We start from the raw sequence: 26566 nt of genomic DNA, 5'->3' as shown, positions 1-26566 counted from the left end.
CCTTCAAAATTAAGTATCCTTTTCTATTTCGCTTGTCACATCTACAAAATAAACAAAGAAATATTTTATTGTTATTATCTAGCATCACAAATTACTTCAAGAAAAATGCTATGGAAACTCGAATCTCAAACTTTATGAGACCAAACCACATGTCTAGCCATTTGAACTACCCAAGAATCGATGATATATACATACAGTGAGTTTTCTAAATATTGAATGTTCAGCTCTGTACCTGCAGCTTCTACTTGTTTTGATAGGGTGCTGAAAGAGGTTGGATTTGGGCACCCTAGCTTAGATAATATTGCAGCAGTGATAGATTTAAAGAGATTGAGAATTGGACTATCTGCACCATCTTGAGAATGTAATACTTGCCCATCTGCATTGGGAAGTAAACCCAGCCAAGGGGCTATTTACATGAAGTGTCAGGTATCTACTTCTCTCTGTTCAGCATGTGAGATGGAAACAATAAGATTCAAGTGGCCAGAAACACTTATTTCAACTTTAACTAACCAATTAGATGGTATACATCATGTTTCAGGCATCTCCAGTTCATTTTGAAGACTTCAGTAAAATTATAGCAAAAGCAAGGACACCGCCAACCTTAATTTTATAAACAAACTCTAAAGAAAAGTCTCAAGTTCAAGTATAATAATATCATGTACCTGCCACACCTCCATCAAAAGGAAGCAATCCAATGGACTTCGGCAATGATTCTTGCAATCCAGTGATCATTGGTTCAAGTGTTGTTAGCTGAAGCAAACAGGAAGAGATCATTATGCTAAATAAAATTTATTTTGTTTTGAAATACTGGATGTGAATAAGGACTTGTAATGGATAGGAGGAACACCTTATTTGATATATGATCGAGAAGTGCCCTAATAAGCCAAGGCAGAGATCTCAATCCTAGAAGCTTGACAAAGGAGAACAAATGAGGAATTCCAAAGAAACCACTATGAAGCCGTGCAAAAATTTGATGAGCCAAATTTAATTCCTATCATGCCAAAAGCCAATGTAGCAGAAAATAAGATTATCCAGGGAAATCAAATATATGATGGAAAACATTATTATACTTAGTTATTAGTAAAAAACATAAATGTTTATCTTTGATATTACTTGTGGTGCATGGGAAATAGATTAGTACTTGAGTGCCACAATAGAAATTAGGCTTTGCATAGGGAATTGATGGCTATTGCATAGGAACATGTGGAACCTTCGATGATCTAATAAAACCCTGGGTAGTGTTGCAAAGGATAAAGTTTGGCAAGAAATCATTTTGCATCCCTGACCATATCTAAAAGACACAAATTGATTAAGAGAACTCACAATAAACGCTCCAATATTTTTAAAAAAAATTGCGTAAAAAATATCTCATTCATCATCAAACTGAAGGAATCTATTGAAAGATCTGTTGATAGCAAATCATGAGCATGCTTCAAAATATCTACTAACTTTTCCAACTCCTGAAACCATAAAATCACATTTAATGAGTAAAAAAAAGAAAGAAAGGAGGTGTCTCTCAATGCTCCATGACAAAGACAAATAAAGTCAATCAACTTTGCATCAAAAGTAGACAAAATTACTTTAAAAAAGAAACCAATTTTTCTTATTATTAATTACGATATAGCTTAATGTTGTTTTTTATATTTGAACTTTTGTAGGTAAGATATACCTGCAGAAATTTGATTCAGAAACTCATTTCGGCCAAGTTGAGTGGTATCTGATTTTAAACAAGAAACTTAGAAAGTATTGTCTACTATAACATCCTCCAACTCTTGCTCTTGCTCTGGCTTGTTCTCTCCATTTCCCATTCCAACTGTTTCATATATATATATGTGTGTGTGTGTGTGTGTGTGCATGTGCTTACAAATTCATATGGATATATGCTTGAAAATTATACAATATAACAAATAGGTTCAATCTATGAAAAATAATTTCTGCAACTAAAAAAATAAGATGTCAAAACCATTATCTTACCATAAACAAATAAATGCACATAAGCAAGAGACTATGGAGGTCACCATGTATCAAAACAGATATACATGCTTAATAACTTCAATTTAGCATCAAGATGATATAAATCGACAAATAATTCCTCATCCAGATATAATTGTACCTTTTTTCCCTGGAAAGACTGTTTTAAGTTATACCAAATCTGACTTGAGCTTCCAGGATAAATTATAATAACGCTTAGAAATTTTGGTGTTCTTAATGATTATATTTTACCTCAAACAAAGAAAATCTCAATACTATTTATGAAATGAAATAAACTAATAATGACATGCTTGGCAATATCCACAAAGTTCAAGCTAAAAAGTTGCTTGCAATTATTACCTTTTACATCTCTATCCTTCTTTTTGTTTTTGAGAACCTTCCCAAAAGATCCAAGACGTAAATATGACATGATTTTAGAAATTCGATCAAGCACAGAACTATCTACACTGAAAGTAACCATTTCCTGCCCAATGACAATTGCATGAAGTCTTGAATAAGATGTACATTACCAAAAATAAGATTGCACAAGGGTTCAACAATTTTAAACCTCAGGCTGTGGACAGTCAGCTCTACTCCTATGCACCATAGTCAGAATGTCATGAGAATACCCATTTTCCTGGTACAAATGGAAAAAGGAAAAGCATCAGAGCACTAAAAATCTTACAGGAAGATTAAATTATCTAGGACAGGCCTATGGCCAAATTAATTCCCATTGCAAAACTTTGAACATGTTTGGGTGGTAGTAGAAATATAAAAGTCAATGAAAACAATCATTATAATTTACCATGTTAAAAATAAAAGCCATTCCACCGGGAAGGAACATTTAATTTGACTTGATAGCAATTTGGAGCTTCACTATCCATTGATAAACAGACTGAAAATACACATAAGACATATGTTAAGCAATTTATGATCTAAAAGGAATAAAATGGCTCTTTGTTTATTCAGAAAATTAATGAACCTTTGCAGTCACAGTGCGAAACAACAACTGTTGATCTTCCTTGGATGCCCTGTCATAGAACAACATGAATCTGTTAGTGCAGGTGTTAGAATATGGCTACATTACTACCTCACATGAATTGAGAAAGAAAGAAAGAAAAAAAATTGGAGAAAGAAAGGTCCTCTGTTTTCAAAAGCAGTATCACCCGCTAAAAAACGAAAATACAAAAGAAGGAAAAGTAAACAAATATTTGAGAGCAAGAAATCAAAGTTTTAAATCGCACAAGTCTCTTCTTCTTTTTCCCGAAGCATACCAACTGAGGTTTCATTAAGTGTTGTTACAGAAATAAGAAATTAATATATGTCAATAATTGTCAAATCATAACAAATGAAATTTCACTTTTCCAATAAACAACCTGGAGTTGGATGTCTTAGACTTCAAGACATACTAGACCTCAGATTTACAAAATGCATGTCTATCATATTATCTAATACACACATATGGCTACTAAAACTCTCAGTTAGTTTTCACTTAATTTGATCGGGTCTAAAATGACATCCTTATTAAATCAAAAAAAAAATTTAGAGCTTTTACCCACATTCATCCTAAAGCAAACAATAATTATAATAATAAAGTAATTAGCATCTACATAGTCTGAATCCACAAAACATGGCAGACTATAATGGCTCTGGAAGTTGCAACAAAGAATATGCAAGTTACCTAGGTTGTTTTCCATCACTTTCCTCACCAGAATCTGGTTTCTTGTCGATTTCACTCCGAATTTTATTAAGTAAAGCATAATCCAATCCTTTCACCAGGTGAGTATGCTCCACATCACCTGAGCAAAAGATAGAAGGGTTTTCAACTATAAAAGCTAAGCATCTCTAAATAATATACTTCATACACAACACCAAATAAGATACCCAAAGTGAAGAAGGACATGATCTTTTCAAATTAAGCAAAACCCATTATGAAACTAAACAAACAAGTAACATATTTGTCTCTAAGATCCAAGTATCATGTTCCCACTTGTTATCTTGCCTCTACCTGCAAAGAAAAAAACATATAGTCAGTTATAGTGCTCTTCCAAACCTTAATACCTAAAATATCTTACAATTAACAAATGAGAATCTTTTCAGAAACTCTACTGAAACCCCACTATCTAATAGCCAAGAGTAGTAAAAAATAAAATTTGGCAAATATCAAATGCCAATATAGAAGCCTTGCAAGGCAATTAGGACTTTGATATCCTCTGTCTAGTTGGCTTGAATAGAAAATTTTGATATAAAATCATGTAAATTAACAACATACCTGAATAAATGTAGCAACAAGATATTTGGCCCTCTCATAGCATAAACTTATAAGGTAGGGGCTCCAAATGTATTAGCCGCAAAATTATAAGGTAAGAGCTCAAGTTATATTAGGCTGAAGTCAGTGGACAGTGATCACATTTTCACCCTCCAAAATCTACAACAAGTTTCCAAAACTGTGTTTAAAAGAAAGATTATTATGTCTAAAATATATCATTTATAGCTTGACTTATCAAACCATAATCAATAAATGAAAGCTGCTAAAATGCATTGTTTTACCATGTCTTAATATAAAACAATGCATTGAAAATGTCTAAAACTAAGCATTGCATATTTAGAGTGAAATCAGACCAATTGCAAGAGATACTAGATTAAGACCAAATCTTTCTACATTAGATACTCCTTTGGAACACAGTTAGAATATAAAGATTAACAATCTAAAACCCAATATATACATTATGAAAATAATCAATTACAATATTATAATTGTAGCCAGCCTAATTCAAAACATACCCAAATGCGCAGTAATCAAGTTATAAATATTTAAATAACTCCTCACTACACTGGTACAAAGAAAATACCACCACCACCACCATAACTAGGAACACATATAAGATCAAGCAGTCATCTATAATTGAGCACCACCACTACTTAACATCTCTGTCGAGACCAACAACTCAAAAAACTAGTTTGGTACAACTAACTTTGTACCAATTATAGAAAATAATAAAGCCAACCCAGATTTTGACCAAAGCCAGAAAAGAGGAACCGCAAACCAATATTTTTTTTTTATAAAAGAACTCTGCAATCATTCTTTTGAAGATTTTGTCGATATACTACGATTTGAAGTGCAAAATACAAAAAAAAAAGTTCATATAAAACAAGAGGCTTACTTATACTTCAATCCCTCCTGAAGTTCTATAAATTAAAGATGATGAAATGGGATAAGGAAACACTGAAAAAAAAATCATTAACTCACTAAGAGCAACTTAATTTTATTAGTATAACAACACAAAACCAGAACAGAAACCTACAGAGAACTACTTTACTATAACCAAAAAGTGGAATTTATGGAGAACTTTTCGAGCCCATAACAGAAAACATAAAAAAAGTCAACCATCAATATAGGAAAGCTCATGAAGCAAAAACTAAGATGCTACAGTATTAGTGAACTTCTAACTTGAATAAAAAATATTCAGACAAATAATCACAAACAAATTGATCTTAGATAAAAAGGCTAACACAGAGAGCTTGAGAAAGAGAGAGAGAGAGAGAGAGAGAGAGAGAGATAGAGACAAACAAAAACCAGATTATCTCCTTGCTAGTACTTTCTGAAAAATTAGAGACAAACAATACACACCTAGGGATTCTCCAAATCAATGTGTTAAACCCTATTGAGTCTTCTGAATGCTCTAAAGCCTGCCTCAACTCTGCCATTCGCTTCCTTGTAGCTCCTCAAACCAAGCCCTGAAGTGAAATTGCAACAAAATGAACATAAAACAAAGGAGATATTTTGCCAAGAATTTAACCAGATAAAACTCCACTCTAATCATATTCCAGAAAGATAAAACACATAAAACTCAACCAAAAACGTTTTAAAGTCAAAGCCCAGCAATATGCAAAATCGAAAATTAATTTTGAAAACCATAGATTTTATAGATTCTATGAGATTCAAGCTGATAAATCTAACATCTACAACTAAATACTTACCTGGCTTGCCAAGATCGAAGAAAAGAACGAATCCGAGAAGCCCAATGACTGGAAATCGAAGGATGATAGAGAGATAGAGAGATAGAGAAAGACGAGAGAGAGAGTGAGGAGTTCGGAGACCGTACCAAGCTGAAGAAATGGGTCTCTTCTTTGTGTCGAAATGTTGAAGGAAATGGGTCTCAGAAATGTTCAAGGAAATGAAATGGGTCTCGGGTCTCAGAAATGTTAAAGGAAAGGAAATGGGTCTCAGGTCTCAGAAATGAAAATAAAAGCTAAGTGGCGGGATGGTGCAATATCATACCGCCCTTTTTTCATAAAGTTGCCCAATATAATACTCTAGCATAATACTTTTTTATAAGTATTATATTCATGTGTTATGGAAAGGGGTATTTGGTGTAGTGATACGAAATCTGAATCCTCTTTCTTTCTCTCTCTCTAGAATTTTTAAATTATTTATGACAATTTCTCCAGAGTTTCGGTGTACAAGAATGTGATCCTTTTTCTTGTCCATTCCCTCTCTATTTATAGGGGATTAATGGACAAGTTTTGGTAACTTCCCATACATACACATAATTACATTTAATATATCGATTGCCTAATATTATACATTTATTAGGAAAGATTATAATATTTTGAATCTGTATATAAAATACCAAGTCTTCAGGGATTCAGATTTGTGCCTCGCGTGTGTCAGCCATGAGCTGAAAACATACCACTCGAGCTAGAGGTATTCAGGGTAAGCCGGTCAGAATGTCAAGGTACTTGAGCTATGTCTATATGACCTAGAGGTCTGGCTAGACAATTTCCTCGCTCCTTTGTTGACCTATGCTTAACCCGATCTATGCCTTAGGAAACTCACCATGACCTTGGAACTAAACAATCTTCATTAATTGTTTTCCAATTGTACCGCAAACAAAACACGTCAACTCATGTTTTTCAGGTGTAACATTTTCCCCCCAAGCCTCTACTCGTGTATGATATCACCCCTACTTCTGACAAGCATAGTAGAGGCTTTTCTACTTAATTTGTGGGGAACGTGCCCTCCTACTCTTTCGAGTACTTTGACACGTGTCTCATTTTGATAGGCGTCTGTTCGAGCTCCTAAGTACTGTGAAAGTTGTCTTGTCACCTTTTTTGTCGTCATTTTCCCACCTGATTATGACCTTACGAACTAAAACTTTCTTGATTGAGGGGTCCTAGATTTACCCTATGCTTATTCTATATATAGGCCTTTTCTGATCACTTCGAAGGCCACCTTTTTCATTTTATCTTGTAACAATTTCTTCTCAATCTTCTATCTCGTTCTTCTAAAGCCTTTAAGCAATGGTTTGCTTGATTTAACATCTAGGATTCTCTGATTCTTTAACTTACTACTTCGATTGCAACCTTCATCTACTGTAAGTGTTGACGATTCTCTATTGCTAATTTTTTTTCTTTATTTCAATTGGTTTTTCTTGGAATTCGTCTGCATTCTTGTGTTTTCATGTACTTTTTCATTCGAGAGATAGATTTGACTACTCATAATGCTTAAGGATATCCTTTAAGGTATAGTAGTATAAGTGATATTGTGAAAATATAATAGGATAGATTTTGAGGCACTCTTTATAGGTTTTGGGTTCTAATCAAGAATAGTTTAGGCATCTTTTAGGGTAAATTCTGAGTTTTGAACCCAAAAGCTAGGTAGCTTAGAGGCCATGCTAATTGAGTTGTTTTGCATTAAAGTAGCTTTCCAAAACTAGGTTTCTAACACGTGATTTCCAAGGTGATAGTAATTTCCGAGGACAGGGCGCGTGGATTAGGGGCACGTATGTGTCAACGTACACAGAATATTTAGTTGTGATAGCTTGGTTAGTATTTTTTAGTTCGTAGGATTCAACCAGGTTTCAGACTCTTTGTAACGTCCCAAAATTCTTAATAAGGCTTAGTGCCTTGATTAGGGGGCCATGAGGGCATTATTGGATTATTATGTGTTAATATGTGATTTAACTAAATATGTATGTGATTATGTGAATTTCATGAGTTATATTATGATATGACTGATTATGCATGTTTATGTGTATTAAATGTGCAAAACAGGCCCACTTTTATTTAAAGGGGTATATTCATAGTTTTGACGCGCTGAGGGTATAATCATGATTGTATTGTATTATATGATTGAGACCACATTATTATGTTGATATATTTGAGATATTCAGCAGGAGTGGGTCCTTTTGAGTAATATAGTGGTTGAGTTACTGGGATACATTGGAGTATGGTTCGTATTTTCGAAAAAATAGTGATATTTTGGGATTGGCATAATTAATTGGGAGTTATATGTGTAATGTGAGGCAAGAGTGTAAAATGACAATTTTACCCTTAGTGGGCTTTGAGAGGAAAGCAAGTAAGTGGGGGCATTTTGGTCGTTTGCATCGTTAGGCTGATATATGCGTAGCCGAGTTTATCAACTCACAAATAGAAAATAAGTTCTCTCTCTCTCTCTCTCTCTCTCTCTCTCTAAGTTTTTCAGATTTTGGAAGAGAATTTTGACTCTAAGGTTTCAAAGTAAGCTTGCTAAGGGATTTGGAATTTGTTAAGGTTAGGGAAACAATTGAGAAAACCATTTTAGTAGAGGTATTTATGCTTTACTTAAGCTTTTGGTTTAGTTTTAGTTTTTTTTAAAGAATTTCTTGGAGGTTGAGTTTCAGTTAAGTTTTAAAGTTGTATATAGTGTTTCTGAGCTGTTGGAACCATTATTATGGTCAAAACCATGTTTTGGAGTGGATTTGTGGTCAGTTGCGATTTCTAGAATCACTGGTTTTTAAGTTTGCAGGGTCACGTCGCGGTGCTGTTCTTGGGGTACTGGGGCACAGATGAATTCCCCAACCTCTAACTACCTTAGCGCCACAATTCTTGGTGGGCTACGCTAGGCCCCAGGTGGAGGGATTTGTGGGATCTTTGGCTAGTTGAGCGTCGCGAATCTTTTAGGGGCGCACCGCGACTCAAATAGGCAAAAGTGAGGAAAATATGTTTTGGGTTCTAGGAACCTAAACCTAAAGGCCCGTGAATGGTTCTACTACTCAGTTTAGTCGAATTCAAGGTCTCGGAGGCTAGGACTTTTCTTGGTAGTTATTCCTTGTTATGGTTGTTACTAGAGTTTATCGTTAGGCTCAGGCGGAAAGAATCGTACTCAGGGTCTCCATACTATATTCGCTCAGGAATTGAGGTAGGAAAACTGCACTTGGACTGTGGTTAGGGCTCGAGCCCTAGTTATCTAACATGGTTATAACCATGCTTAGAATGTTTTATTAAACATGTTGATTGAGTTGTGCATACCTGTGCCAAGTAATGACTGGTTATCTTTTATATCTGATTTAAATGCTCGACTTATAAGTCGAGGGTTAATCTATTAAATTTTATTGAAAAGCTCAGTTTATAAGTTGAGGGTTTATCTATTATATCTGATTCAGAAGATCAACTTACCAGTCGAGGTTTTATCTACTATATCTGATTGAAAAGCTCGACTTATAAGTCTAGGGTTTATCTTTTATATCTGTTTGAAAAGCTCAATTTATAAGTCAAGGGTTTACCTATTGTATCTGATTGAAAAGCTCAACTTATAAGTCGAGGGTTTATCTATTATATATGATTGAAAAGCTCGGCTTATCATTCGATGGTGACATTGGCGTGCTCAATGCAGGTTGATGAGGTTAAGCTAGCCCTGAAGCATGATATACACTAGAACGACCCAATAGCCGCCTGAAAAATAAAGGGAATGATGCGCTGGGCTAGTTCTAAGGCTGGTTAGATGGGAATAGGGCAATGGGGCTCTCGTGTGACTCTATAGTCGCTTATGTGGATTAAATGCATGCACGAGTATGGTTATTAGGGCTGGTCATGTTAATTATAGTTATGTAATCTATTGATTAATTACTTATGAACATGATTATGTTTTCTTGCTGAGCCTCGACTCACGGGTGCTATATGGTGAATGTAAAGGAAAAGAAATGTTGGACCAGCCATGAGTTGGAGAGCTTCAGGGGTGGATGTACATATGAAGCTTGCTCGACTGCCAAAACCGAGGGTATTTGTTGGAACTAGGGTTGGACCCATATTTTGTTGCTTAGGCCAACCTTTTGTATTCATTGGATCTGTAACAATTTCAACTCCTTTTTGGGATCTTGTGTAAAGAATTAAACCCTTTTAATGAAATGGTTATTGTTTGACAAAATATTGAAGTATCTAAACTTGGTGCTAGTTTCAATTACATGTTTTAAGTCCAAATGGCTCGTTTAGTGAGTTAAGCACTATTTTAATTACATAATGTAATGATCCATGATTAGTAGGACATTACAAATTGGTATCAGAGCGGTCAAGGTTTATGGGTTCGTGAAGACTAGTCGGGCATGTATTCTCGCCGCTAAAGATAAGCTCGACTCAGGGTTTGGTAACTATTACTGGCTATGTGCTTAGTTTCTTAATTGAAGTATGATGCCTTATTTGCATGCTTGAATATGGACCATGAGCTATACTGATAGGGCCTGGCCCTTGACTACTATGTCAATGATAAAAGATATGCTCAAGAGCTCTATTGCTGTTATGAATGTTAAGGAAATGCTTGCTAGCATCGTTATTAGCTTATAACTGCTAAGTACGTGCTTATTAGCGCTAGTGCTACTTTTGAAATATGGGGAAATTCTTATAGCACCGTTATTTGCTTATTAATGCTAAGAACGTGCTTATTAGTACAATGAGTGAGAATGAATATGAAAAGACATGCTTAATAGCATGATTTCTTAATGTGAAATTTATTGAACTTCTTATTAGCATTGTTATTGCATGTGTGTGCTTATTTGTTCAATTTTTGAACTGTGTGGTGGTGTTGGGCATCTTTATTATTGCTTGAAGAGCCATGTCAGTGATTTCAAATAGACTTCGAAGTATGCTTCCAGGTCCATCAAATGAACAAGCTGACAACGAAATTTAGGTCAAAGATAATGACTAGGGTCAAGGCCCTCAGCCATCTCCTTGCTGAAATGCAAGCCAGTTTGCAAAGACAAGAGGATGTGACCCACTTATTGAGACAGCATCAGGTTCCAACAGGGAACATTGCACCAGTTGTGCCACCTGTCGTGGCACAATTTTCATAGAAGTAGCCTGAACTCAGAAGAGGTGGGAGCCTTTATATGAGCGCTTCAAGAAGCAACGCCCTCCTACAATGGAGGGAGGGCTAGATCCACTGCGAGTTGAGCAGTCGATGGGTATAAAGACCCTGAATTCTCCTTCCTGGATGTAGAGTTGTGGGCTCATTATCTGACCAAGTTGCAGGACCAACTTGCCAACCAGCCCACAGAGACCTTGGAGACATCCGAAGATGCAGGTGTCGGTGGGGAGGACGAGGTACTGCTCAAGGTCGAGTTAAGACCCCAGGTTGAAGAGGAGCCTCATTTCTATGTCTTTTCGTTGTTTTATTGATGTTATTTTTTTATTTCAAGGATTTATATTTCCCCTTGTAATCAGGCCATAAAGGCCGAGACAATTTTCCATTTTTGGCTTTGTTCGAGGTTAACATCCTTGTTCTAAATATACTTTTCTCGTACTTTATATGATTCCATTATGCTATTATATGTTTTTTATACATTTGTGTAGTTATAGGAATTATTTTGGATCGAGGTTTTCTTAGAATCTTATGCTTAATAACTGACCACTTAGTTCTCAGGTTGCATACCTGGTTAGGTCCAGGATTTTAATAGCTTAGTAGCTTACGTACAAGGTTAGATCAAGGATTCTAATAACTTAGTAGCTTACTTGTTACTATTTAGGCATTGTACCTTGTTATATCGAGGGTTTATTTCTTTGATTTTTCTAGTTAACTTAGTTGTATTCAGAATTATTATGAAAACTCAGGTTTAATCAAGATTTCATTTCCAAACTCTAAGTTACAGACTATTTCCAAAGACTTAAATATAAAAGTCTATAGTCATGGGTATCTGCCCCCCAAGCAATCAGAATTTATTAATATTCTAGGTCACTTTTAAAGTGTTATAATACAAAATGTAAAGAAAAATTTGGTACTACATTTAAATTGCACAACAAACATTAAATTCATTATATTACAAAAAAGACTTAAAAGAAATGGCTTTTATAAGTAAGCCTCACAAATATGATATAAAAGAAAACATAAACTCGGACTACACACTCATTGATAATATTTCTTGAAATGTAGTGCGTTCCATGTTCGTGGAACTCCTTCTCCATTTAACCAAGTTAATTTAAATGTTCCTTCTTGTAAGACTTCGACAATCTGATAGAGTCCCTCCCAATTTGGTGCTAGTACGCTCTGCAGTCGACCCTGCTAGAGCGGATCAGAGAAGGATAGTTGGCAGACGCTCAATTACAAGGGATTAGAGAGAATGTCTTAGTGGGAGTAGCTAAGGACTATTCTATATCTGAGGTTGGTTTGCTTTGGTATCAGGGATGGATATGTGTTCCAGCTAATGAGGGAATCAGATGAGAGATACTAGATGTGTCTCATAAGACTCCGTACTTGCTTCATCAGGGTACCACGAAGATGTACCAGGATCTACGAACATTATATTGGTGGCCCGGGATGAAAAAGGATGTGGTCGAGTACGTAGTCAGATGCTTAACCTGTCAGCAGGTGAAAGCTGAGCATCAGCGACTAGCAGGGTCGCTTCAGCTGTTAGGAATTCTCGAGTGGAAATGGGAGAACATTACTATGGATTTTGTGGGAGGTTTACCTAGAACAGTGGGGCTTTATGACTCGGTGTGGGTGATAGTGGACAGATACACCAAGTCAGCCCATTTTCTTCCAGTAAGAATGACATATACTGTGGATCAGTATGCTGAGTTGTATGTGAGGGAGATCGTACGTCTCCATGGGGTTCCTAAGTCTATAGTGTCGGACCGGGATCCTATCTTCACTTCCAAGTTTTGGAGTGGTTTGCAGAAAGCTTTGGGGACTCAGCTAAAGTTCGGTATAACCTTTCATCCTCAGACTGACGGAAAGTCTGAGAGAATGATTCAGGTGTTGGAGGATATGCTCAGAGCGTGTGTGATTGACTTTGAGGGCTCATGGAGTAAGTATCTTCCATTGATTGAATTCTTGTATAACAATAGTTACCAGTCAACAATTGGAGTGGCTCCCTATGACATGTTGTATGGGAGGAAGTGTAGATCACCCATTCATTGGGATGAGATGGGTGAGAGGATGTATTTGGGACCAGACATGGTTCAGAGAACAAGTGAAGCTATAGAAAATATCCGAGCTAGGATGCTCGCCTCACAGAGCAAACAAAAAAGCTACGCTGATCCTAAGCGTAGGGACGTGGAATTCCAGGTTGGTGACCACGTGTTTCTCCGAGGTTCGCCATTGCAGGGAGTGAGGAGGTTTGGAAAGAAGGGCAAGCTAAGCCCTAGATTCATTGGACCATTTGAGATCCTGGAAAGGATTGGAAAGGTGGCTTACAGGTTAGCCTTACCGCCATCATTGTCAAGAGTATATGACGTATTTCATGTTTCTATGCTTCGGAAGTACGTCTCGGATGTAACTCATGTATTGAGGTAAGAAGATTTGGAGTTACAGACAGATTTGGCTTATGAAGAGCAACTGGTTCAGATCTTGGATCAGAAAGATAAAGTACTGCGGAATAAGACGATTCCTTTTGTTAAAGTGTTGTGGATGAATAGTAAGGTCGAGGAGGCGACCTGGGAGCTTGAAACAGCGATGCGGGATCAGTATCCTGAGTTATCCAGCTAAATTTCGAGGACAAAATTCTCATTAGGAGGGTATGGTTGTAATGACCCAAATTTACTAATAAGGCTTAAGGGCCTTGATTAGTGCGCCGAGAGGGCATAATTGGAATATATGTGATTTAATGATTAAAAGTATGCTATATGAATATTTGAAAATCTGAGATGCATGACTATGTGTATTAGTATGCATGTAGGCCCTGATTAGGTTAGAAAGGGCATAACTGTAATTTTAGCCCATTGAGGGCATAACTGTATATATATGTGATAATTGTTGAGACCACATTATTATGTGGATATATTTGTGATCTGTGATTCGAGACAATCCTAGTGAGCAGGTTAGCGAAAAATTCACGGTGGGGATTTATACCCGGCTCGGGGCGAGCCTGGGGGTGTAAATGGGAATTCAGAGAATATATTGGGGTTAATATTGATATTGAGGGATATAATTGGTGATTAATTAGATATCGGGAAGTAAGCGGGAAATATTAGAGACACTCGAGGAATTAGCGGGAATTGGGTGAAATGACCAAAATACCCCTAGGTGGATTAAAGGAGTTAGAATTAAAGGGGAGGGTATTGTGGTCATTTGAGCTTATAAAGGATATGCATAACTGAGGCTTTATGTTTAGTGGTACTTGTAGAAAGAAATAGAAATCTGAAGAAAGAAAGGAAAGGAAAGAAAGAAAAGAAGGGAAAGGAAAATAGGGTATTTTTCAAGGTCGGTTTGGCTTTTCCCCATCAGTTCTTGAGGTATTTTGGAGCAGAAACTCAGGGGGAGCCAGGGTAAAGCTTGAGGCTAGAGTCCTAGGTCTGGCTTGAGGAATTGCCAAGGGTTTAGCAAGAACAAACCATTCAGTTGAGGTAAGACTTTAAAGCTTTCTTCAGTTTCTGGTTTTGGTGTTGAATTATGATGTCTAAGTTTAATTTGATGAGAATTCTAGGGAATTCAAGCCAAGAATTTGAGGAGGAGTAATCCAAGGAGGTGTAGAGGCTGACTTAAGGTCGAATCCCCATTGAAGGTATGAAATTCTAAGCTCTAAATTATGAGGTTTTGATTGTTGTGCTGAAGTTTATGAGTTTGAGGTTCAACCATGGTGAATTTTGAGATTTGGAGTGCATGTGTTAAATTTTTATGTGGTTGGGATGCTTGGGATGAGTTAGACATGTTAGTAAGCTTGATTCTAGGTTTGGTGAAAGTTTGGAGAAGTTTTGGTAAGGTTTGGCTTGGGGAAAGTCGAAGGAGGGAAAAACAACATTTGTTGTTCTGTGACTAGTGCTACAACGCTAGCCTTTGGGTGCTGTAGCGCTAGGCAAAGTGTTCTGGGCAAGTTTGGGCTCTGCTTGTCGCGCTGTAGCACCCTCCTTAGAGCGTTGTAGCACTACCCTGTTTCCAGAAATGGGTTTTTGAGTTATTTTCAAGGGTTTTTGCGCGGGGGTTCGGGGTTCGATTCCACCACCCCGTTTGGTGGAATTAGAGCTTCTCGAGGGCTCGGGATTAGACCTGAAGTTAGGTTCTGGACTTGAGGGTTGGTGATGATTCTGACCTATGGTTTTGACTAGGTGTGCGCTAGGGCTCAAGAGAGATCGTTCTCAAGGATCAAAGTGAATGAAGCTAGCGAATTTAAAGGTAAGAAAACTACACCCGGTTATTGGTTTGTGATGGGACTAAGTGCTCCCGATATCTGTATAATTTCAATGATGGTATTATTCCATGGGACATGTGATAAACAACCTAAGGGTGCCGTATACAATATTTGCGCACAGGGCGCGACTTGGCCACTTGTAGCCGAGGACAGCTTAATATTCACTGAGCTCGGTTTAAGCGGGCCGGAGTCAGTGGGATAAACAGAGGGTGCAGCCTAAAGACGCTAACCCTGGTTATCATTTGTGAATCGGTTATTGATATGAGATGATATGTTTGGTATGCTGAATACTTGGTTATCATAAATGCTTAAACTGTGAGAACATGTTTATGTGATATGAGATATTGGATTGTCTATTGATTGTTTAGTCTCTGTTATTGTGTTTTCTTGCTGGGCCTTGGCTCACGGGTGCTACTCGGGGCTATTCGGTCCCCATGGCCGAGGAGTGGATCAGGACAAGGAATGCCTAACATTCTGTTTTGCCTTTGAATGGCTAATTACTATATTTAAATCTTGAATCCTTGTAAATGGTTTTAATCTTATTATTATTTTGGGATCTTGTGTAAACAGAAAATGTTTATTTATAAGAAATGAGGCTTTTGAGACAAAAATCTTTTAACCCTAGTTCCATTATAGTTTCACTAACACGTTTTTAATTAAATGACCTGATTAGCAAGTCTAGCACTTTTATAAACACACAGTGTAACGGTCTTGGCTATCCAGGGCGTTACATAGCAAATAAGTAAATCCTGAGATTTTTATCATTATTGTAGACTATAATTGTGTTTAAACCTACCTCTAAATAGTAGCAAGAGGACCTAGATGGTTTCTATCACATACTACGGTAATGAGTTAATGGCCATTAATTTTTCATCTTATGTTTTATGATTTATGTTTTTACGTCTTATGTTTTATGTTATGTTTTAGTAGGTTTTCCTTACTGGGCATTAGGCTCATTCCTTTTGTTTAGATGGTGTAGGTAAATGAGCATGGAAAGTGGGACGGATCCATGGGAGCTTTGGTATGTGTATTGGGCAAGAACTAAATAACTGGACTGATGGGAATGATTGAGGATGACATTTATGTTTTGAGTGTTTTTAATTATATATTTATGATTTTCCGCATTTAGTATTTGAACAATTAAAATAAAGGTTTTGTTTTGTTTATGTTTTTAAGTAATAACAATGGGATCCCATATTTTGAATTTTTAATAAAGTTATATATTTTTTATGTATGTATTAAAAAGTAATTGCTGTCTTAGTAGTTTTAATGGTCTGAGGTCTTTAAGTTAGTCAGGTCATTACACTTTCCTTAACTTTCGAATTGAAATATCGAGTTACTTTCTGCTGGTAATGCATTAGCTGGATTTGCGATGCTTCTCGGTGTTCAATCAGGTCCAGAGACGCTAGGTCATGGTTTTGTTCTTGGTCGAGAGTCCTCTGCCTGTGGGATGTTACTAGTGTTTCAATTAGGAGCATAGCCGTACTTCCATATGTCAACGAGAACTTGGTATCGCCACTAGATGTGCGTTGAGAATTTGTGTACGCCCAAAGTACTTGTGGGAGCTATGCAGGAAACAATCCTTTAGTGTCCTCCAATATCTTCTTCAAGCTTGCCTTTAGAGTTTTATTTACTTACTCCACTTGCTCATTGGTTTGGGGATACTCCACTGTGGATAAGCTTTTAATAACCCTGTACTTTTTGAAGAAGTTTTTAAAATAGTAACTGTCGAATTGGGTCCCATTATCAGATATAATTTTATTTGGGGGTCCTTAGCAACAAACTATGTTCTTCACAGCGAAGTCAAGTACTTTCTTTGAGGTTATTGTTGCCAATGGTTCAGCTTCGGCCCACATCTTAAAAAAGTCCATCGTGACCACATCATAGCGTACTCCACGTTTCCCCGTTGGTAGTGATACAATCAAATCTATCCCCCAGACGAAAAATGGCCAAGGCTATGTGATCACGGTCAGCTCGACAAGTGCAGCCCGAGAAATCGTTGTGAAACACTAGTATTTATCTCACTTCTCAACATACGAGGCCCAGACTTTATTCATGGTAGGCTAGAAATATCCCAACATGAGTATCTTCATGGCTTGATTTTCCGCCCTAGTGTAATCTCCACAAAACCCCTCATGGACATAAGCAGGGGCATGGAATGACCTTGCCTGTAGAGAAACCCCTTGACGAGGACATACCTCGGAATTTGGTATAACAATCTATGTGCATCCACACGATCCCCAAGTAGTCTTCCGAAGGTGAGATAGTCAATGATTAGAGTCATCCAAGTTGATCCTGTGTGGATTAGCTCAATCTTTTCATATTATTCTTCCATGCTCAACTTTCTAAGGAATTCAATCGGAACTACGTTCAACGTGTCTGCTTCCTTGGTTGTGGCAAGCAAGCTAACACATATAAAATATTATTTTGCTCCTGGGGTATCTGCTCGGCAGAGTAAAACTCGAACTCTGATAATTCATCCTTTACTTTGGCTAAGTATGCAACCATCTTAATTCCACGAGCTTGGTATTCTCCCAATACCTAGTTCACCACGATCTACGAGTCATTGTATCACTAGATGCTCTTCACTTTCAACTCTTTTTCAAATCGAATTCCAACTAGTAAAGCTTCATATTCAGCTACGTTGTTTGAGGCACTAAATCTAAACCTTAGTGTTGTGTGGAAGCGATGTGCTTCAGAAATAATTAGAATGATCCCAAATAATGAATCGTGCTTATTAGATGATCTGTCCACGAACAGCTTCCACAATTCTTGGACAGGTTCTCCCATAGGCTCGTCCTGAAATCCTATTCATTTAGCAACAAAATCAGCTATGGCTTTCCCTTTGATGGCTGATCGTGGTTTATATAATTTATCAAACTTGCTAAGCTTGATGGCCCACTTAAACAACCACCCAATGTTTCATGTTTTTGTAAAACTTGCCATAGAGGTTGATGTGTCAAGACTTGTATTGTATGGGACTCAAAGTAAAGGCGTAATATCCTCGAGGCAAGCACCAGACAATACTCAAGTCTCTCCATCAAACGAGACCGAGTTTTAGCTCCCAAAAGCCTCTTGCTGGTATAATAGACCATATTTTGAGATCAGTCTTCTTCTTCAACTAGAACTTCACTGATTGCGTTTTCTGTCACCACCAGATAAAGGTACAAAGCCTCTCTGTTAATGGGCTTTGATAAAATGGGGGTTCAACTACATTTTACTCCAGATCCTGGAAGTCTTTCTCGCACTCGTAATTCAATTCAAACTTTTTGTTCCCCCTTAATAAGCTATAAAAGGGGATACATTTATCAACAGACTTTGAGACGAAGTGATTTAGAGCTACAATCCTTCCTGTTAGGCTCTGGACATCCTTACATGATCTGGGGGAAGGCATGTCTAGTAGGGATTTGATCTTGTCTACATTAGCTTCAACCCCCTTGAATTTACGATGAAGCCTAAGAAATTTCCTGACAAGACTCTGAGAGTGCACTTCTAGGGATTCAACTTCATCTCGTATTTTCTCAGCATAGTGAAACATTCCTCCAGGTTGCTTCACATGGTCTATGGAAGTCTTAGACTTGACAAGCATGTCATCGATGTACGACACCATGTTTTGGTCGATCAAGTTAATGAACATTTTTTTCACCCACCTTTGGTACGTTGTCCACCAAACTTTAGCTTGAATGACATAACATTATAGCAATGCACGTTGTGCTCGATCAAGAAACTTTTGTGCTCTTGGTCAGTAGGGTTCATCGCGATCTGGCTATATCCAAAGTACGTGTCCATGAATGACATGAGCTCGTGATTGACCATGGCATCTATGAGCTGATCGTTTCTCGGCAAAGGAAAACTGTAGGAAATAGTGTTTTATTATTATTATATGATATCCCTTTTAGAATGGGAAACCAAGCTGTACAAAATATTTAGTTTCTATATTTACCTAATAATAGGTTGATTTATTTCTTACTAAAATTTTTGTAATTATGTTAGGATATTTTGTATTCATTACCAAAAATATTCATTCTCTGTACATTGCCTATTTAAAGGCATAACTCTCATTCAATAAAATATAGAAGTCTAATTTCCACATGCATTCAGTGCCATCCTTCTAAACCCAAAAATTTTGAAAAAAAAATTAGCCTTCTTTCTTTCATGGCTTCTCTACCTGATGCTACCCTTCCAAAACAAACCGCCCCCATTGTTTCCATCACCTGTGATGATACTTAAGTCGATTCTTCTATCATCAAAGCTCCCTCCGATGCCTCTCCCACATCATTTAATCATCAAAACTCCCTCCAAATCATAATCCATAAACTGAATGGCCAGAATTTTTCGCAATGGTCCCAATTTGTGAAGATGTATCTCTGTGGTCGTGGTAGTTTGGGGTATCTCACTGATGCTATCGCTACTCTTGGTGCTACCGATCCTTCCTATGCCAAATGGGAATCTGAAAACTCCCTCATCATGGCTTGGCTCATCAACTCCATGGAGGTTGATAATTGTAAGACCTATTTATTCATTTCTACTACTCGTGAGGTGTGGGAAACAGTTTAGGAGGCCTTCTCGAATTGGGAAAATTCGATTCAACTCTTTGAACTAAAATAAAGGCTTTGGGACCAGCGACAAAATTCACTTACGATAACTCAATATTAGGGTATCCTTTGTAATCTTTAGCAAGAGATAGACCATTTTTATGTTCCAGAATTGAAATGTTCTGCTGATGCTTCTTTTATAAAAAAATTCTTGATCGAAAGAGACTTTTTATTTTCTCCATGGCCTGAACCGAGACCTTGATGAGGTGCATGGTCGTCTCTTGGGAAAAAATCCTCTTCCCACCATCTGAGAGGCTTTTGCTTAGGTTCAAAGGGAGGAGAGCAGGAGAAGAATCATGATGGGTCCTCCATTCGTTGCTGAAAATGACCAATCTGCTCTTACTGCCCAGCGCTCTAATGATGGTGATAACCCTCGTGGGAATTGTTGTGCAGGCCCCTGGTGTTTCCACTACAATAAGGTTGGTCATACCAAGGAGAAGTGTTGGGTAATTCATGGCGAACCTGCTGATTGGAATCCTCGTTCCTAAACTCGTTCCTAGTCCGACAGCCAAGCCTTGACTACTGCACCACCCGAGCCCTTTCCATTTAATCCAGCTCAGATTACTCAACTACATCAGCTTTTGAACACTGCTTCCGCATCTGATCCTTCATCCTCCTCCAAACCTGGTACTTCCGCTGCCTTCGCTATTCAAAATTCTACTTGGATTATGGATTCTAGAGCCTCAGATCACATGACTGGTCAATCCAATCACTTCACCGCTTACACACCTTGCCTAGGTACTCATAAAATTAAAATTGTTGATGGTTCCCTCTCTTCTGTGAATGGTAAAGGGTCTATTCAGTTATTACCTTCTATTGTCCTTCGTGATGTTCTTCATGTTCCCAATTTATCTTGTAATCTTCTTTCTGTCATTAAAATTACTCATGATCAGCAGTGTTTTTCCTCTTTCTCACCACTTTACTGTACTTTTCAGGATATTTTCTCGAGGAAGACGATTGGGAATGCGAAAGCATGTAGTTGGTTGTATTACTTTGATCCATTTCCTCCTGCTCAAGTGAATAAAGCTTTTGTTTCTGTTTGTATTTCTTCTAGTGACAATGATATTATGTAGTGGCGTTATAGTCTAGGCCACCCTAGTTTTTCATATTGAAAATATTTATTTCCTAAGTTGTTTCGAAATAAAAACTTGAGCTTATTTAAATGTGAAATTTGTCAATTTGCTAAGCATACACATGCCGTTTTTCACCCTATGCCTTACAAATCAACACAACCTTTTACTCTTATTCATAGTGATATATGGGGACCTTCTATAATAACAAATACTACAAATACAAGATGGTTTATCACTTTTATTGATGATCACACATGTGTTAGTTGGGTGCTTCTCCTTAAAAATAAATCTAATGCTACCATGACATTTACAAAATTTCACTCCATGATTAAAAGCCAATTCAATGCAAATCTTCATGTCTTACACAAAGATAATGGAACTGAATATTTTAACTCAAGCTTGGGTGATTACCTTATCTCTCATGGCATAGTTCACAAAAGCTCATGTGCAGGCACACCCCCAACAAAATGGGATTGCTGAACGCAAAAATAGGCATCTATTGGAAATTGCTAGGGCCCTCATGTTTACAAATTTTTTCCCAAACTAATTGTGGGGTGAGGCTATCCCTACCACTGTCTATCTCATCAATAGAATGCCATCTCGAGTGTTAACATATAACACTCCACTCTCTATGCTTCGTAAAACATATCCACATAAACTAATTGTTTGTAATCTTCCCTTGACATTTTTTGGATGTATCTCTTATGTTCATGTCCTTGGTCCAAATCATTCTAAGTTTAATCCCCGAGCTCTCACGTGCATTTTTTTGGGCTACTCTTCTACCAAAATAGGGTACAAGTGCTACCATCCCTCTACTCATCATATGCACATCTCCTTAGACGTTACATTCAATGAAGAGCAACAATTTTATCCCAATTTTTCACTTCAAGGGGGGACGGTGAATGATGTTTCTTATTGGGATATGTGGCTGCCTAAGGATACTCCTGAAATTTCAAAACTTACTAGCTCTTCTGAGTAACAATCTCAGTCGCCCAAAACTAAGAAACTCTTAGTTTATTCTCAGCGACAAATAAATCATCAAGTAATATAGTCTACTACTGCTCCAACGTCTCATGAGTCTGACTTACAGACTACTCCTGATGTAAGTATTCCTTCTCCTAACCCTATTTTACCTACTGCTATTCATAATATTGAGTCTTTTAGTATAGTGGAACCCGAATCTGAGTTACCAATTGCTAAAAGAAAGGGAGTTCGAAGTTGCACTCAACTTCCAATGTCGATATATGTTTGCTATAGTGGACTAACTCCACACTATAAAGTTTTTCTAGCAAAAGTCGAGCAAGCGGTTGTTCCCAAGAATATTATCGAGGCTCTCTCACTAAAGGAATGGAAGAAGGCAGTGTATGCAGAAATTGAGGCACTAAAAGCCAACACTACATGGACAATAATATATAGGCCTAGAAATAAACAGGTAGTGGGCAGTAGATGAGTGTTTACAGTTAAACACAAGGCTGGCAGAATGATAGATCGATACAAAGCAAGACTAGTTACTTAAGGGTTCACTCAGACATATGGTGTGGACTACAATGAGACATTTTCTCTTGTCGCCAAATTAAACGCAGTAAGGGTTCTCTTATCAATTGTTGCCAATCTTGATTGGCCCTTACAAGAACTAGACATAAAAAATGCTTTCCTTAATGGACATTTGGAAGAAGAAGTGTTCAAGAATATTCCTCCAGGGTTCGAACGAAGATATGGAACAAAGAGGGCCTGTCATCTGAAAAAATCTCTCTATGGCCTAAAGCGATCCCCAACGGGGTGGTTTGAAAGATTTAATCAGGTGATAAGAAAGCATGGATATAAACAGGCTAAGTCCGATCACACCTTGTTCTTCAAACACTCATAAGAGGGTAAAGTTGCTATCCTCATCATCTATGTTGATGACATGATAATAACATGCGATGATTGTAGCGAACAAAAAAGACTAAAAGGTGTGCTAGCCCAAGAGTTTGAAGTAAAAGATCTTGGATCGATGAAGCACTTTCTCAGAATGGAGGTGGCAGGAACCAAATAAGGTATTTCAATATCTCAGAGAAAATATATTCTGGATCTTCTCAATGAAACAGAAATGAGTGGTTGTAAACTAGTGGCGACACTGATTGAGTCGAAAGGCAAGTACAAAAAGGTGACAAAAGAAAACATAATTGACAAAGGGATGTATCAACGTTTAGTAGGAAAAATGATGTATTTATCTCAAACAAGACTTGACATTGTGTTTTTTGTGAGCTTAGTCAGTCAATATATGCATAATCTTTTAGAACAACACTTGGAAGCTATGTACAGAATCCTGCACTATTTGAAGAAAACACCAGGGACTAGATTATTGTTCAAGAAGAATGAAGAAAGAGGTGTTGAGACCTTCACAAATGCGGAATGGGTAGGCTCAATTGAGGATAGAAGGTCAACTACTGGGTATTGTACTAAGGTTTGGGGGAACCTAGTGACTTGGAGAAGTAAGAAGCAACCAGCAGTAGCTCGAAATAGTGTCGAAGCAGAACTTAGAGCTCTCGCTCAGTGAGTATGTGAACTGATTTAGATCAAGCGCATACTTGAATAGTTAAAACTCCAAATAACTGATCCTCTGAAGCTTTATAGTGACAACAAATCAGTAATAACCATAGCACATAATCCAATTCATCACGACAAAACCATGCATGTAGAAGTGGACAAACACTTCATTAAAGAAAAAATTGATGGAAGGGAATTATGTGTTTTTTACATTCCCTGCAAGCAACAACATGAAGATATATTGACTAAGAGTTTATCTAAAGAAAATTTTAATGAGTTAGTTTGCAAGCTTGGCATGTGGAATCTCTATGCACTAGCTTGAGGGAGGGTGTAGGAAATAATTTTTTATTATTATTATACGGTATCCCTTTTAGAATGGGAAACCAAGTAGTGTGAAATATTTAGTTTCTATATTTAGCTAATTATATGCTGATTTATTTCTTACTAAAATTTATGTAATTATGTTAGGATATTTTATATTCATTACAAAATATCCTCATTCAAGAAGCGAGATACTTCATCCTCAAGGGCTTCTTCTCTTCCCTTTCCAAGTAGCCTTCTCTTTTGTTGCTTGGCTAGTATGTCCATATTCAGATTCAATGTATGCATTATTACTTTAGGACTGATACCATCCTTGTCAAAATGTGACCACGCAAAAATGTCAAGGTTTTGCCAGAAAATTCGAGCATTTTTTTCTTATGTTCTACGCTAAGATATCTTCCAATATTCACAACCTTCGAAGTGGATTCTTGATCAAGGACTACTTCTTCTAGTTCCTCGAGATCTTGAAGCCCCAAATTATCCTCGCCTATTTTCGGATCAATTTTCTAGTCAGCGACCTAGATCTCCATTACTTGAGGCTTTTCTGCTTCCTCAGAAATCACCATTGCCTGCTGCAAGGGTTGCATTCTTCCCTTCATTGAGATGCTATAGAATTCTCTGTAAGCAAGTTGATCTCGCCTGACCGTGTATATTCCCTTAGGCGTGCGACATTTCATGGCCAGATGGTGAACAAATGTGATCGCCTTGAAGGTGATTAGAGCAGGTCGACCTAAGATGGCATTGTAGGTAGTTGGGAATTCTATGATGATAAATTCAAACATATTTGTCATGTTTCAACCTTCATCCCAAATTTTTATCACAAACTCGATCATCACTATTGCTGCCAGCTCTTCACTTGAAAATCCGTAGAGCATCGTGGAAGAAGCTTTTAGGTCTGTGCCCAAGAGTCCCATATTTTCCTTAGTATACCTGAATAACACGTTTACAGAGCTCCAATTACCTATCAAAATTCTCCAGACTCTTCTATTGGCTAGTTGAGCGGTTATCACAAGCAGGTCATTATGTGGGAATTAGACATGACTTGTGTCCTCTTCCGTAAAAATGATTGGTTGTTTGTCTATTATTTCCTCCTTTTGTATGCGCTGCTCACAAGTATACACTGCACCATCATAAGTATTCAACTATTGTATATATATATCTTATGGGCCCCATGTTGTACCCTATTTTTAGCACGAGTTCATTCATTCAACTCGGGTACAGCTGGCAAATAAATACATGGTAAAATAACCAAGTAGAATATCTGCTTATTATTCATGTGGACAACTCAAGATTCATAAATATCAGACATGGTGTTAGGCGTCCTAAGTTTATCACAAACTAAGAACACAATGGCTGTTAAGCAAGAGCTCAAAATCAGATAATTGTTGAAGAACGAGTTTGGAGGAGATATCCAGCTTGTGGCGATTCAACTATGATGCATATTCTAGGATCCCCAGAGACTCGGGATATGTTTATACGTTTATTTATGACCAGGTTGTCATATTTATTATTCGAGATAGCAGGAACATATTTATTCTAGTATCAAATCTTATCCCCATATAAATGGGAATTATTTGTATTGAAGATAGACATTATGTAAATGCGTGATTGACTCATGCGGTTACCCAAAACTGTCCATGGAATTCCCCTATAAATACTCGAAATGTTGGACAAGAAAAGGGGGGATTATTCTATAATACCGAAACTCTGCCAAAATAGTGAGAGAAATAGTAATAATAGTGAGTCATGGACTAGATTGGTTCTAACCACTGAACCACATAAAATTTTTGGGTTCTTGAGTGAATTCATGTTATTTTCTCTACGGTTTACCATTAAGCACTAATCTTCCCTTATTATTTCTTAATACATTGTTGGCGAAGAACCGCGTCAACACTTTGGTGCTTTCATTGAGAGCAAATTAGCGTTTTACCAAAATCCCAGTCAAATCCCATCATGGTGCTCACTCGCTCAATGCATGACAATGAGATAGAATAGCCCGGTGGGTAGGAGGACCATTATACTGCTGTTCCGAATGAATGTGGCCGTGAGATTCAGCAACGTCCAGGAAAACAACCGGCGGGTCAAGGCGACACTGGGAGTTCGGCGTCATTACCAGCAAACCCAAACCCAGACTACCTAACTTCCGTCAAGATGGGCAACATGCAATTGAGGAGCCATCTCGCTAGGGAAAACAAGCAGATTGAGCCTTTGGGTTGGTTACCCCCTCTTTCAACTGACATTAATGTCGAAAAGTAGCAAAGTGGGTCTAATAAGTCCCACAAGAATAATCGATCAAAACCGAGTCGACCAGTCAGAACTGCCACTCCAATTTCTGTACCTACGGGGAGAGATTACCATAATGCTCAACCCAGCAACCGTCATAGGGGTCGTCAGCAAGTCAGTCGGTCAGTTAGGACTGCATCCCCAAGTTCGGTGCCTTCTTTACAGGTCTCCGGGAATGCCAATGAAAATCCATGAGGAGGGGCTGGAACAAGCTCACAAAGACAAAATGCTCCAACAAATCCTCCTACGCCGCGATCGGATCACCAGGAAGAAAGAACTAGAGACATTGGAGTAGAACATAGGCGAGCTAATTTAGTCTGTCCACATGGAACAAGGATGGCCTCAATAATAAGGCATCCCCCGTCACCTATAAGGTAACCAATACCACCTCGTCCTCAACGGTATATTCCAGCTCATG

General features: G+C 37.6%; 1 protein-coding gene across 1 annotated transcript; it reads left to right on the top strand.

Moving 5' to 3' along the window:
* Positions 1-23104: 23104 nt before the first annotated feature.
* Positions 23105-23554, top strand: LOC133832362 (uncharacterized mitochondrial protein AtMg00810-like). Its single transcript, XM_062262716.1, has one exon. It carries the CDS (start codon positions 23105-23107, stop codon positions 23552-23554), a length of 450 nt encoding a protein of 149 aa, XP_062118700.1.
* The last annotated feature ends 3012 nt before the right edge of the window (positions 23555-26566 follow it).

This window comes from Humulus lupulus, chromosome 4 (assembly GCF_963169125.1).
Source record: "Humulus lupulus chromosome 4, drHumLupu1.1, whole genome shotgun sequence".
NCBI lineage: Eukaryota > Viridiplantae > Streptophyta > Magnoliopsida > Rosales > Cannabaceae > Humulus > Humulus lupulus.
The sequence above is the reverse complement of the archived record's forward strand: the minus strand, read 5'-3'. Positions and strand labels throughout refer to the sequence as shown.

Excerpts from the sequence above, each read along its gene's own strand:
- LOC133832362 (XM_062262716.1), top strand. The coding sequence starts at position 23,105 with ATGAGTGGTTGTAAACTAGTGGCGACACTGATTGAGTCGAAAGGCAAG.